Raw genomic sequence first — 21,357 nt, 5'->3', positions numbered from 1 at the left:
TATATGGATATCAGTTGTAACAATTTACAGTACCTTATAGTAAGATACAAGATTTGTTTGCAAATAGTATCACAAGTGTATTCAGAACATTAGCATGTTTTGTGTACAGTCCAGGATACGTTGTTATGTACCGCGCTGCTGCATCACATGCTACTATATTTAGCCCATGTGCAGGAGACACCGTGTCGCATGAAAGCAAATAGCTATTACATAGTACTGGTTAAGGCAAGACTGATTTTTTGGTATCAGTTTTGAGCACAGCATGCAGGCTCTACCTCCTTATCTATTGCTATTTTAAGGTCTTGGAACAGTCTCCAGCCAAAGATTAAGCACCAGTGGCGTCACTAGGGTTGGTGTCACCCGGTGCGGTAAGTCATGGTGCCACCCCCCCCCCCCCCCCGAAAGCAGACACACACAAAAACACAGGCAAACACACATACAAACACTCAGACACACTTAAACACATACTCAGATGCACACACAAACACTCGGAAACACACTCAGACACACACACAAAAACACACACACAAAAACACTGAGACACACAAAAACTCAGACACACACATACAAAATATGTAAACTGCACTGCATTAATTAGGAAGCTCATGCCTAGAGCTGCTCCCTGGCTCAGCAGAACATCAAATGAAAGATAAACAGAGCACTCTAAAATAAATCGCTGAAGAAAAGGTTTAGGCACGCAAACTATGAAAATTCTGCTCTCTGACTCTGTTCCAAGTCTGTCAGTGCACAGCCCTGGGCCGCATGTCACTGAGCAGTGAGCACAGATAGGCAGGCAGGTTTAGGCTAGCAGCGCAACTTTGCAAGCCCCACGGCACACCCACAACATTCATAGTGAAATTGGGCAGGGGAGGAGCAAAGTACAAACAAGCAAAAGCAGCCGGGAAAACTATTTGTTGAAATTGCAGCACTGGCTCAAGGGGCAAAAAAATTGTGTGTCTACAACTTCCCCAGTCCTACTAATGTTCACAAATGCCAGCCTCTAATAAAATAATCTATGCATCTCAACATTGTATTTCTTTGAATTTCAATAAAATTAAAAAAAAAAAAAAAAAAAAAAAATTTTTTTTTTTTTTTTTTTGGTGTCACCCCCTGGAGGGTGTCACCCGGGTGCGGCCCGCCCCCCCCGCCCCCCCCTAGTGACGCCACTGTTAAGCACCCATACAACTGAACAGAATTCTATAGTCCAATATCTTACTGTGATAATTACACAGAAACCTATCACACCATACATATCACACAAAGGTCAGGGTTTTGTAATATTTGGAGTAGAGAATGCATAATATTTACCCTAACAAGTTAGCTCTACTCTGAGAGAATGCCCAACAAGACATTGCCTGTGTCTATTCACAGATTAGCTAAAGAACACAAGATTGCGAATATCAAAGGCACATCTATTCATTGCTTTCTTCTACTTCTCACATTTTAATATTCATTAACATTATTCCAATAAAAATGTCAATTCAAGACGTTCACTTTCGTGGTAAACGTTTCCTTTGTGGTGTTGGTACAGAAACAAGTAGATATCCTTCTGTTGAAGTTATCATGTGAGCTTCTATTACTATTACTAGCTAAAAAGATTTGTAGATTTACACAGCCTAGTATGCTAGAGCGCATCACACTGCCAAGAGAACACTCAATAATATGTACATAAAAGGCCATTACCACTATATATTAAGAATACACTACTAAAACAGGTCTGTGCCTGGAACGGCTGGGGGTTCCATGAACTCATTCTGAATGTCTAGTGCACAGGTGTCTCACAAATCAACATTTGATAAGATCTAAAATGCTTTGCTAGATCCTTGAGTACCAAAGGTTGGGATAAAATCCAACAACAAATAAGCAGAATAAAATTGAGCTTTAGCTGGTAGCAAGGTGGCTTTACATTTTGTTGTTATTCCTGCTCTCTTCATGAACTGTTTGGTAGAATTCTTTCATTGCTTGCAACTCTTGGCTGGCTCAGACGACTGACGCACATCTGTCCATTCTTGCATGGTGTTCTGTAAGGCTTGTGTCTTCTCTTTATCTACTTGTACGTAGTCCACCTTTTCATCAGAAGCTACAGATGATGTGGAAGGCTGAACAGAAATCACACTATGTTAGAGCCCATCCAAGAGGTAATTCTTTTAGTTAGAAATCAAAGTTGCCAAGTTATAAGACTGAAAACTATATATTGTAACCTGTAAAACAAACTAGTACCTACGGAAATAGTAACTTATTAAAATAGCTGGTCTACCATGAGGAGTTTAGCACCATCGTCTAGAACAGACTGTTTCCCAAACCCAGACCTCAGGACTATTACTCAGGCCAGATATTCATTATATCTTAACTAAAGCACAGGTGAAATAATTACCTCAACCATCTGCTGATTATTTCACCTGCTCTCTAGTTAAGATATAATAAATATCTGGCCTGTTAAGGGTCCTGATGTCTAGGTTTAGGAAACACTGGTCTAGAGCAAGGGTGTTAAACCTTTTTGAGAGTGGGAACCCAAACTGGCAGTAATCATCTAAACAATTCTTTTCAGAATCCATGGGTCTTTTCTTACATTTGAATAAATGTTTAAAAATGTTATAATTATTTGTTTCTTTCAAAGGGACAGTAAAGTCAAAACTAAACTTTCATGATTCAGATAGAGCGTGCAATTTTAAACAATTTTCCAATTTACTTCTGTTATCAAATTTGCTTTGTTCTCTTAGTATCTTTTATTGAATAGTAAAACTAGGTAGGCTCATAAGAGTACACAGCATAACCCCCCCCCCCCCCAATTTATTTAGTACTACAATTTGTAGCCAATGAAACCAAGTAGTATTGTTGTAGTCCAGAGGTGAAGTTCCAGCAAATTTGCTATAATGCCATCTTGGGCACTTGCGCCATAGGTTTGCAATCCCTGGCCAGTGGCTTCACAACAGTATTTAAATATAATAGATATGTACAGTATATACCAATAACTAGGGAACATTTGAGATAGCACCGTATAAACTAATTTGGAGCTGCAATGGCACTTGTCCTAAACATGAAGGGTTAGGGGGTTAAAGGGACAGGAAACCCCAAATATTTCATTTACATTTTTGGATAGAACATGCAATTTTAAAACAACTTTCCAATTTACTTCTATGATCAAATGTGTTATCCTTTTGCTGAAGGAACAGCATTGCACTACAGGCAGCTAGCTAAACACATCTAGTTAACCAATCACAAGAGACAAATGTGTGCAGGCTCCAATCAGCAGCTAGTCCTCACTAGTATTGGATATATGCATATTATTTTTTAACAAGGGATACTAAGAGAACGAAGCACATTTGAAAATGTAAGTGAATTTAAGTGTCTTAAAATTACATTCATTTTGACTTTCCTATCCCTTTAATGTTAACTAAGTAGATAAAAGGATATATTGATTAATTTTACATTAATAAGCAATATAATTAAATATCAATTTTTAAAAAAATATATAATTTATGCTTACCTGATAAATTAATTTCTTTCATGATGGTTAGAGTCCACGAGCCATTACTCGTGGGATTTCCTTTCCTGGCCACTAGGTGGAGGCAAAGATTCCCAAAACTCCAAGAGGCCTTAAAAAACCCACATCACTGGTAAACTTACTTTTATGTTTGTATGATGATTGATTTTGTATTCACATATAAAAGTCATACTTCCCATTTAGAAACTCATAGATTGTATTATTAAATATCTGGTGAAGAACCTGTTAAGATCACCCCCCCCCCTTTCTTTCTTTTTTCTCCTCAGGGAGGGGGGGGGGAACTGAGAAGAGTAGAGTTACACTGTTCTCAGGTTTTGTTTTGTTTATTTCTCAGTGCTGCTGTTCACAGGTTCTCAGCTATGATTTTTGATATTATATGAATTAAGAATAAACTACTAGGATGAATCAAGAGAGTATTGCTAGGTTTTTTGTTTTTTTTATGTATATTATTTTTATTTAGATTTGTATTAAAACTTTAACAATAAGACAAAAAACAATTCAATGTTCCTACCCAAGAGTAGGAATTGTTACAATAAATGTTGCACAGTATATTACTTAGAGTCTTGCTGAAATGTCCCGTGCTTCAAATTCTCTTCACAGTATCGCTGTGGTTGTGGTAGGCACATGGTGTCTAAATTAAGGTATATGACTTGTGGGCCCCCCAACTTTCAGTTAAGAGAGGACCTCAGAAAACTAATTCCTCATATTCTAGTGCAAGTTCTAATTGCATTCTATAAGTCTAAAATTTATTTGTCAATTATCTTATACAAAGACAGTAAACTGAAATTGAAGAGAAAGGGAAAGAAAAGGAAAAGAGAGACAGGGAAAAAGAGAAAGCATAGGCCATTTAATAAAAGTTGAGAATATTGTTCTCATAAGTCATATATGTTCACAGTTGAGCGTGTTTATGTATCCTATTTTCTATATCTAAAAGAATCCCACAAAAACATCATCTCCTGATGCAATGAGAGTTGACCTAGTTTGAGGTAGTATAATCTCTCTAGCAGTAAGTTTCTGTTGACTAGTTCTATCCATCCTGATACTACAGGTACTTCTGCCGTTTTCCATTTTCTCGGTATTATCTGGTTGGCTGCATTTAGCATAATGTGAAATAATTGTTGCCTTATTTTACATGTGATTACTGGTGGTTGTCTCAGCATTATTATTTCTGGGCTAGGTGTTATTTGAGTATTTAGTGTTTTATTGATACTCGAGAAGATAGCAGACCAATAGGATTTAATATGTTCGCAACCCCACCAGATGTGGGACAGGTGACCCTCTCCGGAACATCCCCTCCAACATGAACCCGAGGTTTGTTTATATATATATTTAATTCTAGCTGGTGTTAGATACCACCTCATCATTAGTTTGATGTTGGTTTCTTTTGCATGGGCGGAATGTCCGGAGTGTAAAAGGGTTGAGAATCTGTGTAACCACGTTTTCGCTGGGGTAATTTGATGCAACTCATTATCCCATCTTTTAGTGTATGAGGGGAGTTCCGGAAAAGTGTGTGTTAAGATAAGCTTATATAATTTGGAAATGACTCCTGTTATCTCCTCTTTAGCTATACACAGTTGTTCGAATATTGTGGGAGAGCGGGTCAGGTCTTTTCTAAATTTATGTGACATTATGTAGTGTCTCATTTGGTGTATGTGAAGCCATGATGATAGGAAAGGGTGTTTTATTAAGTCAAGTTGGGACTTATCTTTGATAATCTTAGCCTCATCTGTGATAAGATACATGGGGATGAGTGTTTGTGGGATCTTGAGAAGGTTGTCATCTATGATTTTACCAGGTTTAAATTCTGGGTTGTTTAGAAGTGTAGTGAGGGGTGAGTATCTAGAGGAAATTTTATTCGGTGCCTTACAGATATGTTTCCAATCAGTCCAAGTCTCATTGGAAATTGAAGATGTTGAGATAGAATGTCTGTTAAAATAAGCAGGATTCCAGCTTGCGGTGGTTAAGTCGTGGGAAAAGGCGAGATCAGTTTCAATTTGCACCCAACTTTTATAATTGGTTGTGTCAAATCGGAACCACTCTTGGATTCTCTGGAGGGATATGGCAAGTTTGTAGGAACGTAGATGCGGGACCCCTAGGCCCCCCTCTGCTGGGGATTTAAAGAGTGTATTTCTGTTAATCCTCGGGGGCCTACATCTCCAGATATATTCATTTATGATCCTTTGCATATTAGCTAGGTCTTTTTGTATGCCTGGGATGGGGACTGTCTGGAGAATGTATAGCACTTTTGGGAGCAGAATCATTTTTGTTGCTTGTATTCTACCTGTCCACGAAATATTTTTAGGAAGCCAGTGAGATGTTAGAGTTAGAAGTTCTGTGGTTAGATTTCCATAATTATATTTACGCAGATCTGTTTTATCTGGAGTAATGTGGATGCCAAGGTATTTGAGATATTTTGTTTGTTGTTTTAAGGGGCATGTAGATTTTAGATTATTAAGGGTGTGGGTAGATAAGTTTATAGGAAGGTATTCTGACTTGGTCATGTTCACTAAAAAATTCGATACTGTCCCAAATTTTGTCAATTCATTTGTCACCTGCTGTAGAGATACTTTGGGGTTTGTGAGCGTCAGGAGAATGTCATCCGCAAATATGGCTAATTTATGTGTCTGATTAGCGATAGAAATTCCTTGAATTTGGTTGTTCAATCGTATTTTGATAGCCAGGGGCTCAAGGGATAAAACAAGAAGCGGTGAAAGTGGACAGCCTTGCCTGGATCCATTTCGGATTTCAAAAGGTTCCGAAAGGGCTCCATTAATCCGAACCTGAGCTGTGGGGTTGGAATATAAAGCAAAGACTTTTTGAATAAAAGAGTCTGGGAAGTGGAAGTGTTGTAGGGTCGTACGTAGGTATGTCCAGTCTAGTCGGTCAAAAGCTTTTTCAGCATCTGTCGAGACAAAAACAGTCGGGGTTTTGGTTTGCGTGACATATTCCAATAAATTTAATACTTTGACCGTGTTATCTTTTGCTTCTCTGCGTGGGACAAACCCTACTTGGTCTTGATGAATTACGGAGGGGAGAATTTGATTAAGACGGGATGCTAAAATTTTCGCATATAGTTTAAGGTCAATATTTAATAAAGAGATTGGTCGAAAATGTGCCGGAGTGTTCGGGGGTTTACCAGGTTTAGCTATAACTGATATGTAGGCTTGTAACATAGTGTCAGGAAATGGGTGTTTTTCTGGTATGGAGTTAAATAGGGATGTTAGGTGCGGTACTAGTAGAGAAGCAAAAGTTTTATAATACAGACCTGTAAACCCATCTGGGCCTGGTGCTTTGTTTTGTTTTATTTGTTTTATTGCCTCTAATACTTCTGATGGCTGAATAGGTCGATCTAATTGGGTACATTGATCCTGATCTAGCTTGGGGATGGGTAAGTTGTCTAAATATTGATTACAGTGAAGTGCATGATCCTGAGGGTCTCTAATTGGGAATAGATTATAAAGTTTATGGTAGAATTTTTTGAACTCTTTAGCTATCGATTTTGTATCTTCTATATGTGTACCATCTGACTTTTTTATGGCATGAATATAAGTTTTCTGCTGTTGCTTTTTTAACGCTCTAGCCAAGAGTTTTCCTGACTTATTGCCTTCTCTATAGAAATTTTGTTGAATATGGAGGAGTTGTTTTTGTGATTTGATATGCAGAAAAAGGTTCATTTTTTTTGTGTGTTTATAATCTAGGTCTGCAATGTCTGTAGCCAAAAGATTTATTTCCTCACGGCTTTTCCTTTTGATTTGGGCGGCAGTTTTGATAAACTCGCCCCTTATAGTGCTCTTGTGGGCTTCCCAGAGGGTGGCCACACTAACATCTGGTGTCTCATTTATAGAGAAGTATGAGCTTATATGTTCTGAAAATAACTCCTTTTGCTTTGAGTCTAGCAATAGCGAGTCTTCTAGTCTCCACTGGAAAGCTCTCAGAGGGGCTGTCGGCCATTTTATAGTGCAAACTACCAAGGAGTGATCTGACCATGTTGTATGGTGTATGAAGGAATGTGTAGTGTGAGATAGGACTAGATGGTCAACTAAAATATAGTCCAGTCTAGAATAATTACGATTAGGATGGGAGAAGAAGGTGAAATCTATTTTTTGTGGATTAAAGTATCTCCATGTGTCATGTAAGCGTAGGAGCTTGAATTTTTGCCAAATCTTGTGAAGGTTTGGGATTTTAGCTCTAGTGGTAGGGTTTGAGCAGTCAACTGTGGGGTCAAGAGGGAGGTTCAAGTCTCCTGATATGATTAAGGAGCCTTTTGCTTCTTTAAGGATTAAATCTACAACTGAGGTTATGAACTTATCCTGGCGGGAGTTTGGGGTGTAGATGTTCATTAATGTTACTGGTTTACCATAAAGGAGGCCTTTTAGACATATGTATCTGCCTTCTTTGTCTCCTATAGTATGCATCTTAACAAAGGGGATAGATTTGTGGATTAGGATGCTAACCCCGTTAATTTTTTTGTGTGGATTAGTGCTGTGGAAATGTAAGGGGTAATGTGTGGAAAAATATTTAGGGATATTTTTCCCTTTAAAGTGGGTCTCCTGAAGCATTAATATGTGTCCACCTTTTTTTTGGAGGTCTAATATGGCCATTCTTCTTTTATTTGGGCAATTGAGTCCCTTGGCGTTTTGTGTGAAGATATTTAAGTCTTGTGGTGTGTGATTAATCATCATGGTACATATATGGTGATGAGGTTAGTGAGCAATAACACATGTTGTATATTAGTGAGCGTGTATATGACGGCATATGCTTTAATAGAGGACAGAAAAGTAGAGAGAGGAGAAGAAAAGAAAGAAATAGGCAAATAAGAAAAACATTAAAATATAGTATTTCTAACACAAGTTTAAACAACATACTTCTGTTCTAGGGAGATAATCTCCCGACTAGGTGAGAACAAACAAAAAACAAAGTCAACGTCAGTTGACTGTTAACAATTTAACCTTTAAGACATTATTTTAGCAACTCTAAGGACCTGTAGGCCTCATGTGTACAGGAAAGTAGATGATACTTGCAGTTAGAGGTCTCTGTCGGTCGCTGCTTAAGTGTTAGGAAGTGTCCTTGTGTGCAGCGAGGGGTTGTCATCCCCTATCATCAAGTGATGAAGATGCAGGATTTGTGGGTTTGTGGAGCTTCTTTTGAGACGCCTGTCTCCATTCTCTCCTTTGCGGTAGGGGAGCTGGTTTACTTGGGCTTGTGCATTTTTCTTGAGATGTGGTGTTTTCTTCCATCTGAGGGGTTGGGATGTCCAGCTCTTTGCAAATATCTGGTATCTCTTTGGTAGATGAGCAGGTGATACGTCTTCCTTTCCAAAGGATTAGCAAGTGAAAGGGGAATCCCCATCTGTATGGGATGTTTTGTTTCCTCAACAGCAGTGTAAGCGGTTTGAGTTCCCTTCTTTTTGTGAGAGTTCTCTGTGACAAATCAGTAAACATTTGTATGTCTATGTTTTCATACTTAATGGGTTGTTGTTCTCTGGCTAGTTTCATTAGCTCTTCCTTTTCTTGAAAGTTCGTAATACGAACTATAACATCTCTTGGTGCTTGTCCTGCCAATGGTTTGGGGCGTAAAGCTCTGTGAGCTCTGTCCATGGAGATTTTTGAAGGGGTTTCTTCTTTTTTTAATGTGCTAAAGAAATCTTGAAGATATTGTTCAATATCTGGTGGGAGGATAGTTTCAGGGATACCCCGCAGCCTGATATTATATCGTCTGCTGCGATTTTCGACGTCATCTATCTTGTCTTCTAGCTCAGTGATAGTTGTGTCTTGTTTCTGAATGGTGCTCTGTAGGTCTGTGATAGCTTCTGCATGCATATCTTGGCTGTTTTCGAGTGCTTCTACTCTGTGACCAATGTCAGTAATGTCCTTTTTGAGGTCTGAGATTTCCTCTTTGATGCATTGCTTGACCTGTGATATTAGGGAAGAAAAGTCTTTTTTTGATGGAATTGTTTTAAAAAGAGCTGTGGGAATAGTGATGTTTTCTGACATATGGTCGCTGTCAGATTCTGATGAGCTGTGGTCTGACCCTGGGTCTGGTATTGCTTCTTCTGTTGGAGCTATATTTTTGGCCTCAGATGCTTTGAAGAAGCTACTGACTGAATGAGTAGAGGTTTTCAGGGATTTGGCATTCCTGCCTGGTTTATTAATTTTTTTTGGAGACATAACTGCGTGATTTCTGCTTCTCCACCCACACTGTTTCTTTAAAAGGCAAGTGGGGAGTCCGGTGCTGGATAAAAAGATCTTTGAATCTTTGCTGTTTTTGCAGGCGTTTATTAAGGAATTTAAGCTGTAAACTTGAGCAGTGCACTGTAACTCATTGAAGATAGGTTGCAATTACAGTTTTCCAAACACAAAGGCTTAGAAAAGTGCTTATATGCTGTAAGGCACCTTATAACTGGCTATCTGATTTGAAAGTGCACTGTTTGATATATAATACTGTTATCACAGTTGAGAGTATTAGGGCATAGTTCCTCGTTTATGGGCTCTTTATTACTATTTGCTTAACAGTTTTGTGCGTTTCAGTACTCTTACCCTTTCAACAGTTATTCCCCGCTGCTGCAGCGTGTACTCGTTGTTTGATATTTCGAGTGCGCTGTTGAACTTTAGCTTAGGCTGCGGCCCGTATCGGCGCTCATCTTCCAGTGCGGCTCACTCCGGATTTCAACCGACCGGTGCTTTGGTGAGTCTATGTGCTTTCCGGTGGACTTCTTCTGATTACCCCTCAATAGAAGTGTCTCCGGTCACTGGTCTCTTTTTTTTTTTTTGCTTGGCCGCCGACAGGATCAGGGGTGGGTTGAGTCCATGCACACAGCGTACACATTAAATACAGGTGAATCTCCTGAAGCGGGCAGCAGAAATCTTGTAAATTCTATGACTGAGGTTAGCTGCTTACATATCTAGTAGTCTGCGGTCTTAAAGTGCAGGATGGCTAGTGCCAATTACGTTTTCACCTAGATGGGGCCTAAGAGCTCTGTCAGACATCAGCCATCTCCTAGGCTGGCTAGCTCCGCCCCCCTCAGAGTATTGCTAGGTTTATCCATCTTTGTTTTATTATTTTATTATCCCCTACCCCTGGTAGAAACAAAAGGTATTTTATCAAGGTCTAGCTAGACCTCTTTAAGAATAAGGGAGAAAATAATGATGTTAAATCATTTGTTTTGTGTTGTTTTGTTTTTGGTTGAGTTTTTTCCAATATTGATGGTGCCATGTAAAAAGGAACTGTAAATCCCCGGTAAAAATCGAGATTTCGTATAATGCCATGTCTTTAGATCAGTACTATAGGATGATCTCTACTTTTATAGGAGACGCTATCAGGTTTAGTTTGTCTCTGATAGTTGTTGTCTAGATCTGTTGAGTTTAAAATATAAAAAATCCAAATTGTATACAAACATTATATGAGTGATAACCATTGATTTTTCAGCAGAATGCAGAAGTTATTATATTAGAACAAGATATTGATTGCCATAGTTTATATAATCGTGTTTGCTTTTCTTTTCTTTATTGCATATTGTAAAATACTTTGGCTCTGCATTGCACTATAATATGTAAACTGCTTACCTGTATACATTGTTGGATATATATATATATATATATATATATATATATATATATATATATATATATAAAAGTCATACTTATTTATTATATTTCACATTTATATACAGGTGAAACTCGAAAAATTAGAATATCATGCAAAAGTTCATTTATTTCACTAATGCAACTTAAAAGGTGAAACTAATATATGAGATAGATTCATTACATGCAAAGCAAGATAGCTCAAGCCGTGATTTGTCATAATTGTGATGATTATAGCTTACAGCTCATGAAAACCCCAAATCCACAATCTCAGAAAATTAGAATATTGTGAAAAAATGCAATATTCTAGGCTCAAAGTGTCCCACTCTAATCAGCTAATAAAGCCATAACACCTGAAATGGGTTCCTCAGCCTTTAAATGGTCTCTCAGTCTGGTTCAGTAGGAATCACAATCATGGGAAAGACTGCTGACCTGACAGTTGTGCAGAAAACCATCATTGACACCCTCCATAAGGAGGGAAAGCCTCAAAAGGTAATTGCAAAAGAAGTTGGATGTTCCCAAAGTGCTGTATCAAAGCACATTAATAGAAAGTTATGTGGAAGGGAAAAGTGTGGAAGAAAAAGGTGCACAGGCAGCAGGGATGACCGCAGCCTGGAGAGGATTGTCAGGAAAAGGCCATTCAAAAGTGTTGGGGACTTTCACAAGAGCCACCACACACAGACGGATCCTGGACATGGGCTTCAAATGTCATATTACTCTTGTCAAGCCACTCCTGAACAACAAACAACGTCAGAAGCGTCTTACCTAGGCTAAAGAAAAACAGACCTGGTCTGTTGCTCAGTGGTCCAAAGTCCTCTTTTCTGATGAGAGCAAATTTTGCATCTCATTTGGAAACCAAGGACCCAGAGTATGGAGGAAGAATTGAGAGGCACACACTGCAAGATGCTTGAAGCCCAGTGTGAAGTTTCCACAGTCTGTGATGATTTGGGAGCCATGTCATCTGCTGGTGTTGGTCCACTTTGCTTCATTAAGTCCAGGGTCAACGCAGCCGTCTACCAGGAGCTTTTGGAGCACTTCATGCTTCCTTCCGCAGACAAGCTCTATGGGGATGCTGACTTCATTTTCCAGCAGGACTTGGCACCTGCCCACACTGCCAAAAGCACCAAAACCTGGTTCAATGACCGTGGGATTACTGTGCTTGATTGGCCAGAAAACTCGCCTGACCTGAACCCCATAGAGAATCTATGGGGCATTGCCAAGAGAAAGATGAGAGACATGAGACCGAACAATGCAGAAGAGCTGAAGGCCGCTATTGAATCATCCTGGTCTTCCATAACACCTCAGCAGCGCCACAGGCTGATAGCTTCCATGCCATGCCGCATTGAGGCAGTAATTGCTGCAAAAGGGGCCCAAACCAAGTACTGATTACATACAGTATGCATGCTTATACTTTTCAGAGGTCCTACATTGTTCTACAGGTATGTAAATCCTTGTTTTATTGATTGCATGAAATCTTCTAATTTTCTGAGATTGTGGATTTGGGGTTTTTATGAGCTGTAAGCCATAATCATCACAATTATGACAAATCACGGCTTGAACTATCTTGCTTTGCATGTAATTAGTCTATCTCATATATTAGTTTCACCTTTTAAGTTGCATTAGTGAAATAAATGAACTTTTGCACGATATTCTAATTTTTCGAGTTTCACCTGTATAAAATCACACCTTTGGCATATTAGCGCTGTTTTAGAAGTGGTAGTGATAGAAATTACTGCTTGAAGGACTTTCCTACCAAGAGGAACTTCAGAAAACATTAAAAAGGAAAATTTTTAGAAAATTTAAGCAAAGAAGATCCGGCACCCATAATTGTGTCCAAACATGCAGCCTTCAGCTTGTAAAGCAGAGAAGCTACCCGCTAGGCAACACTGGTATGGACCCAAATAGCTGCATTGCAAATTATAACAATAGAAACCTAATTCTATAAAGCCCAGGAATAAAACAACTGATCTAGTAGAATGGGCAGAAAAAAAAGTAAAGCATGAGGCTAACCTGCCTCCAAGAAAGTTTATGAATCAAAAACTAGACCTAAAAAACTAGTGGATAAACCCTTATCCAAACCATCCTGAAGAAACTGAAGAATTTAAGAAATTCTAAGAGAATGCCAGCTAAAACCATGCTTTAAACACCAAGAAATAAAGGGCTTTCAAACCATTGTCCACAGGTTTACGGGCCTGAATCAAGGATTCAATAAAAGAATAAGAAAAAAACTAAGAATCTTTTCTCCAAGCCATCAAATCGAGAGATTTTAGAACCTGATGATTAAAAGAGCCCTTGAGAAAGAAGGACATGGCGCAGAGGAAAAGATCATGGAAGACAACTGTACATCTACACCAAGATCTGCAAACCAAGTACTGCAAGGCCAAGCTGGAGCAATTAGAATTACTGATAATACTTCCTGCTTGATCCTGGATATTTCTTTTGGTAACAGAACAATGATGTAAGCCAGACAAAAGAACCAAGGAGCTACTAGAATTAAGGAGCTACAAACTCCGGCTGAGGAACCCTGATCCTCTCAAAATATTTGGGGAGCTTGTTGTTCAACTAAGAAGCCATCAGATCTGTTTCTGGAAGGCCTTTACTATCCACAATGTGATGGAAACTTCCAGATAAAGAGACCACTCCCCTGGATGAATAGACCAGTGACTGAGAAATCTGCTTCCCAAATGCTCACCCCTGGAATCTGAACTGCAGAAAATTGAACAGAGTTTAGTCTACCCAAGATGAAATTCAGGACACCTCCCTCATCGCAAGGGGACTGCAAGTTCCCTCTTGATGAAAGAAGAAAGCATCCACTATAACAGCTGTTCAATTGAAAATACAGAAAAGGCCTGCTTTGAAGAGCCCTAAAGATTGCACAGAGTTCCAAAATATTTATAGGTATCCTCGCCTCCCGATAAGGCCAAACTCCCTCTGCTCTCTAAGACCCCCAGACTGCACCCCAACCTGAAGACTAGCATTTGTTAAAATCACAGTCTAATTTTTACAAATAAAAAATGCCCCTAGAACAATGCACTGACAAGCCACCAAAATAAACAGGAATAGTTTTGCTCAGAAATCCATAAGGATTTCCTGAGAAAGCTGAGAATGATCCCTGCTTTCCAGACAAAGCAAACGAAGCTGAAATCGCCTCATGGAATAGCATCTGATGCTGCAATCATCAAACCTAATACCTCCATGCAAAGACCTATGGATGGAAAAATAACTGAATATTAGAACAAGTTGAGAGTATCTTCTGTCTCCTATGGTATGTCATATGAAAAGACTAACTTCCTATCCATAGGATCTTAAAAAATAAGTACTAACCAGAAGAGGAATAGTAGTACTTTTAGCCAAAATGGAAATTGCCCCATCTACCTTAGGGATAGTTTCCCAAAGGTCTATTACACTTACTCGACGGAGGGAGGCATAGATGCCAACGTTTCAGAAGCAGTAGAGCGTACAAAATCTTTAAATCCTGGAGCGCAAACTGAAGAACTCCCCTGTATAGAACAAACAGAGGACTGACAACTTTAGAAGCAAAAGAAGCTTTAGATATTAGAATGCATTACACGATTCATTGCAAAGCTAAGCAGGGGTATAATAACAATAAGCTTGCTAAATAACACACTTAGTATTAGTAGTATAAGGTGGATCTAGCTTCTAAGGAACTCACATTTAAAATAGTGGGGACAGGACCAGAATGCTCCATCATAAAAAATACAGGCCTAGCCTGAAAACCACAGAAACTACAAACAACATGAAAGACAAATGATAATAAAGGTTTTACATAAAAAATCCTAATTAAGGAAAATAGGAAGGTAAATACATAAGCATAGAACCTTTCTCCCCATCAATGCAGTTCTTGACTGTATTAAAAATCTTACCTCCACCACCAGAAAAAAGCCAAAGCAAAGAAAAAAGCTTATGCATCCATAAAGCAACGTGCGCTAACCCAACACAGCATGATAGTGCAGAGGGGAAAAACCAAACAGCATATACTAGGAGCTCACAGCACAAACCGACAAATGCGCAAACAGCCGAGATGCGCTAACTAAAAAGTATACGCGAGCAAAACCAATTCACTCTAAAAAGCAGATACGTGCACACCTGAGCAGCGCACTTAACAGAATACTACAAGTATACACGCACAAACAAGTGCCGACAGGTTAAACATACGAGGCCTGTAATCAAACCGACATGTGCACATCTGAACTGCTCACAAAACCGATAGAGCTATATGGACACACGTGCAAAGCTGACACACGCTAAACAAACAAGGCACGCAAACAAGCCGACGCGTACTAATAAAACTAACGCACGCGAAAGCCAAAATATCAAGCTCCAAATAACCGATGCACACTAGAAATAAGTAAAACATAGAGTGAATTAAAAATATAAGGTTCCTGCAGCCCAACATCCCATACATTACATATAATAAATATTGCATGTCACAATAGTGCCCTGGATATGATGTATAACGCTAAGTGTGCCTATTAATAGTCTAAAAAGGCTAAGTGACTGTCCACATAAATATTAACTACATACTTACCTAATAAGCAGAGGATCTGTATATGTGGAGTAGAACTATGATCGAACAGAAGGAGGCTAGGGACCGGTCCTTTGCGACCGTGGCCAGACTGTTAGCCAACAGACATTTGGCCGACGGACAATAGTCTGACACACAAGTGGCTGTCAGATAACAGTCCGGCCACAAGATAGATAGATTTGATAGATAGATACATAGATTAGATAGATAGATAAATAGATGCAATAGATAGATTTGATAGATAGATTTGATAGATAGATTTGATAGATAGATAAATAGATAGATTCGATAGACAGACAGAAAATTACAAGACATGCAGGCTGCGACCCATGGTAAGGTTCCCAGAGGCAGTTACGATGCCTGAGGCTCTGATTGGAGCAGAGCACTCTGGAGCGTATCTGCCCTTGGCCAAAATCAGAACGTGATTCGGCATTCTGTCCGTCGGCCAAATGTCTGTCTGACAGAATGCTGTCGGCCAAATGTCCGTCTGCATTTTGTCAGAGCACCCCTTGCAACACCTGTAGCGGGCCTGTGACTAACTCTCACTGGGTGTAATTCTTCCACTACTCAATATTCCATAAACTGTTCAAACAGTAACTCTCTGAAGGGAAAAAGGGCCTCAAATCGGTCTGAGGACCCCTTTAACAGAAGAACACCTGGAGCACCTCCATTCTTCACCTTTCTCCTGTGGAGGCAAAGGTAAGAATGGTTTACCAGTGAAGTGGGAGGGTTTTTAAGGGAATCTTTGCCTCATCCTAGTGGCCAGGAGTGGAATTCCCAGGAATAATGGTTTGTGGTTTCTCACCACCTTAAATGTGAACACAGTGAAAAATTCTTAATGTTTATGATACCAATATCCCAACTTATGCAACCATAATAAAACAGTCAAATACTGCACATTTTATATAAATTTAACAATTGTATATAAAAAAGTAATAGATGTAAAGTCAAATTAGTATATTTCAATGTAACATATTCTATATGTATATAAACTGAATACCTATTAAGCAGATGCTAAAACTAATTATAAATTATGTTTCCCGTAAAATATTAGTAATATTTTTTTATAATATACATCAGTATAATATAGTGAAACTTTAACATCATTTAAAAGGATGCTAAGCCCAAGTTTTTTCTTTCATGATTCAGATAGAGCATGCAATTATAAGCAACTTTCTAATTTACTCTTATTATCAATTTGTCTTTGTTTTCTTGCTATCTTTATTTAAAAAGCAAGAATGTAAGCTTAGTAGCCGGTCAATTTTTTGGTTCAGACCTGGGTTGCGCTTGCTGATTGGTGGCTAAATCATTTTTCTGATAAAAAAACCCCCATCATTTTTTATTTATGTTCCTAATCAAATGTTAAAATGCACAAAAATTGCAAAATTAAATACTCCACCCCACATAATGTAACAATATAAATAATAACAGAAAACATTATTTACCTTCCTGTGAGGACTGGGTGACACAGGCTGGAAGTCTAGTGCCAGATAATCTACGCTGCCGCTACTCTTTTTCTGAGCTGGGCTGTTTGTTCCACTGTTCCCCGGGGACGCAGATACTGGATTTTGCTAGAAAAGAAATACAATCTCAATTAAAGGGCCACAGAAACACAAAAAAGTAATTTAATAAATCAAGCATGTTACTTAAAGAGACATGAGACCCAAAAATGTCTTCGCTGATTCGGATAGAACATAAAATTTTAAACAACTTTCCAATTTACTTCTATTATCAATTTTGCTTCATTCTCTTGGTATAATTTATTGAAGGAGCAGCAATGCACTACTGGGACTAGATGAACATATCGGTAAGCCAATGACAACAGACCTATATGTGCAGCCACCAATCAGAAGCTAACTCCCAGCTCCTGAGGCTACCTAAGCAAATGAAATAATGGAAGTAAACTAGAAAGTTGTTTAAAAATGCATGCAAACATTTGGGTTTCATGTCCCTTTAACGTAACAACATTGGGTCCTGAACAAATACACTTTTTTGTTTCTCTAATGGGCACTATCAGTTGCAATCGTCTCTAGCAGCCAAGGGGTTAACGAGTTAATGTTTGTTTGAAGGGAAAATGTTAAATTAGATGTATTTATTTACTTATATGAAAGAAATTCTTGCAATATTAAAAAGTGATGTGTAACATGGGTCTGGTACAGTTTGCTAATGACAAGGGGAGTTTTACTTGTCAGTTGCTTTGTCACATATAACTGATAACAAATCTAGGGGTCCCAGAAAAGAATACATTGCACACAAATTCCCAACATGCAACACTAATACTTGCCATGGCAACATAATTCTCTTCACTGTCTCCAGAACTGGTACTGGTAATACTCTGTGTGGACACTGGGCGGCAGTATTGAGATGAGCTGGACTTCAGAGAATGTCTGAAATGAAAAGAAAAATTGTTAATCTAACTGTAGAACTGATGGGGAAAATACTACCTTAAATAATAAAAACAAATAAATAAATAAAACAGCTGAAGTAATGTAGATGTCTGCTTCCATGGTACAAAGGATCTGTTTTAAGAGAAATACATCTCAAAGTGACATTAAAAGCAAATTGTAAACTGCTTTATAACGTACCTTAATATCTGAGACGAACTGTGCAATGAATAAAAGAGCTTTATTGTATCAAATCAGCATATTGTTTTATATTTGTATTTTCATTGATTTCCCTTTCCCTAGAACAAAATAACCCCTTTTAACCAATCAAAAACTAATACAAATATAGAACATGAACTGTTAGTTACACTTGTACTGTTAAAGGGACAGTCAACACCAGAATTTTTGTGTCCCCAAAACAAAATAACCCTTTGTTAACCGATCAAAAACTAATAAAATATAGAACATTAACTGTTGATTACACTTGTACTTTTAAAGGGACAGTCAACACCAGAATTTTTGTTGTTTAAAAAGATAGATAATCCCTTTATTAGCCATTCTCCAGTTTTGCATAACCAACACGGTTATAATAATACACTTTTTAACTGTCAGCCAGATTACGAGTTTTGCATTATTAGTGGCTCGGTAATAACTTGCAAGTTATTTCCACTGCTCACCTTTAATAGCGCTATTACAGGTTTGCAACAACCCGGCGATATGGCTGCATTGAGCTCCATACCGCACACAAATACCAGCGCTGCTTTGAGCTGGTTTGACGTGCTCGTGCACGATTTCCCCATAGACATCAATGGGTAGAGCCATCTAAAAAAAAGCCTATCACCTGCAATAACGGAGCGTAAAGCTCTGTAACGCAGCGCCATTGATGTCTATGGGGAAACAAAAGTTATGTTTACACCTAACACCCTAACATAAACCCCGAGTCTAAACACCTCTAATCTGCTGCCCCCGACATCGCCGCCACCTACATTACACTTATTAACCCCTAATCTGCCATCCCAATGTCGCCGCCACCTACCTACACTTATTAACCCCTAATCTGCCGCCACCTACATACATTTATTAATCCCTAATCTGACACCCCAACGTCGCCGCAGTCAATACTAAAGTTATTAACTGCTAAACCTCTGGCCTCCCACATCACTAACACTAAATTAATATATTAACCCCTAAACCTAACACCCCTAACTTTTAAATAATTAAAATAAATCTAAATAAAAATTGCTATCATCACATAAATAATTCCTATTTAAAACGAAACACTTACCTATAAAATAAACCCTAAGCTAGCTACAATATAACTAATAGTTACATTGTAGCTACCTTAGGTTTTATTTTTATTTCACAGCTAAGTTTGTATTTATTTTAACTAGGTAGACTAGTTAGTAAATAGTTATTAACTATTTACTAACTACCTAGTAAAAATAAATACAAATTTACCTGTGAAATAAAAACCTAACCTGTCATACAGTTAAACCTATATACAATATGAGAAGTGTGCGCAGAGAATATATACCAAACTCCTAAAAATCCCCTAGAATTAGGATAAGAAACAGATAAAACAAAAGTATATATTTAGGAGCGCTCGAGGCTAAAGGTAAAAAAGAAAATGTATGCTTACCTGATAAATGTATTTCTTTTTTGACACGATGAGTCCACGGATCATCTTAATTACTAATGGGATATTTACCTCCTGGTCAGCAGGAGGAGGCAAAGAGCACCACAGCAGAGCTGTTAAATAACTCCTCCCTTCCCTCCCACTCCAGTCATTCGACCGAAGTTAGGAAGAGAAAGGAAAAGCCAAGGTGCAGAGGTGTCTGAAGTTTACAATAACCCACAACCTGTCTTAAAAACCCAGGGCGGGCCGTGGACTCATCGTGTAAAAAAAAAGAAATAAATTTATCAGGTAAGCATACATTTTCTTTTCGTTTGACACGATGAGTCCACGGATCATCTTAATTACTAATGGGATCCATACCCAAGCTAGAGTAAGAAAACAGGAATCGCAACAGTGGTGTAAAAGATAACGGAGAGAGAGTTATGCAGGTAAAAGTCCTTAGTTGTCTGTAAGTAAAATTTTAAAGCACGGACCACGTCCAAATTGTGCGGAAGTCTTTCCTTCTGAGAAGAAGGATTAGGACACAAAGAAGGAACAACAATCTCCTGATTAATGTTACGATCAGAAACTACTTTAGTATGAAATCCCAATTAAGTACGTAAAACTACCATATCTGAATGGAAAATAAGATAAGGAGAATCATACTGCAATGCCAAGAGTTCTGACACTCTCCGAGCAGAAGAAATAGCAACAAGAAATAAAACCTTCCAAGATAATAACTTAATACCTAAGGAATGCATAGGCCCAAACGGAGCCCCTTGAAGAACCTTATGAACTAAATTAAGACTCCATGGAGGAGTAATTGATTTGAACACAGGCCTAATTCTGACCAAGGTCTGACAAAAAGATTGAACATCTGGCTGGGACATCCGCCAGACGTTTGTGTAACAAAATAGACAAAGCCGAGATCTGACCCTTTATGGAACTCTTTTTTACATAAGAGGATAGACAGATTAGGGGTTTAGATAGCACTCACTCTCACTTTAGTAAGTAACAATATAAAACATACATGCTTTATTTAAGTAGGTTAAAAAGGGATAAACCTCCCTAAGTTTATTTAAACTACCCACAACCTTAGAACCATACCAACTTTAAAAGAAAATAAACCGCTAGTCACTCCTCTGTTTCCTGGCCGGGAACTGGAAACACTGGCGTCAGGTGGCTAGAGTGACAATGCGGTATTGAACTCTAAAGTTAAAATAACAAACGCGTTTCGGCTCCATGAGCCTTTGTCAATGTTTCACTTAGAGATTCTAAAATGAATAAGCCGAGGCTGTAGTGCGCGCGGCTTTTTATTCAAACATAGTACTGCTGTTAGCCAATCCGGTGGGTGCTACGAAACAACGCCTTTTTTTCTGTCAATAGGCGTTCAGTTATGCTCCCACCTTCCGTTAGAAGGGCCAGGATTGGATGTCAGGCAGTTACTCTTATGACAGCCTGCATTATTATTGGTTGAATATATCTGTTCTGTGAAAGTAAACACGATCTGTCTCTTACAAACTAATAGGTGATGTTAATTACCATCCTGTAACGGTGAATTTGAGATTTACATTTATGTAATATCGTTCAATTTGGAAATTAATCCAACACCGGATAAATAACTTATCAAATAATCTTACTTATCAGACACGGTAAAACATCAAACCACAAGTAAGGTGCATATTGATTAGAATCATGATTTCAAATCCATCATTGCTTATAAATAG

General features: G+C 38.4%; 1 protein-coding gene across 1 annotated transcript in view; it reads right to left on the bottom strand.

Annotated features, from left to right (window-relative positions):
* Nucleotides 1–1,395: 1,395 nt before the first annotated feature.
* The window catches only part of GAB2 (GRB2 associated binding protein 2), a 491,597-nt gene continuing 471,635 nt past the window's right edge, over nt 1,396–21,357 (bottom strand). Inside the window, exons 8-10 of the mRNA XM_053708678.1 lie at nt 17,916–18,018; nt 17,077–17,202; nt 1,396–2,099 (exon numbers count right to left, since the gene is read on the bottom strand). Coding sequence (XP_053564653.1) covers nt 1,956–2,099; nt 17,077–17,202; nt 17,916–18,018 — 373 coding nt within the window. The 3' untranslated portion in view covers nt 1,396–1,955. The remainder of the gene's footprint in view (nt 2,100–17,076; nt 17,203–17,915; nt 18,019–21,357) is intronic.

The sequence above is a fragment of the Bombina bombina genome, chromosome 3, assembly GCF_027579735.1.
Source record: "Bombina bombina isolate aBomBom1 chromosome 3, aBomBom1.pri, whole genome shotgun sequence".
In the NCBI taxonomy this organism is placed as follows: Eukaryota; Metazoa; Chordata; class Amphibia; order Anura; family Bombinatoridae; genus Bombina; species Bombina bombina.
The sequence above is the reverse complement of the archived record's forward strand: the minus strand, read 5'-3'. Positions and strand labels throughout refer to the sequence as shown.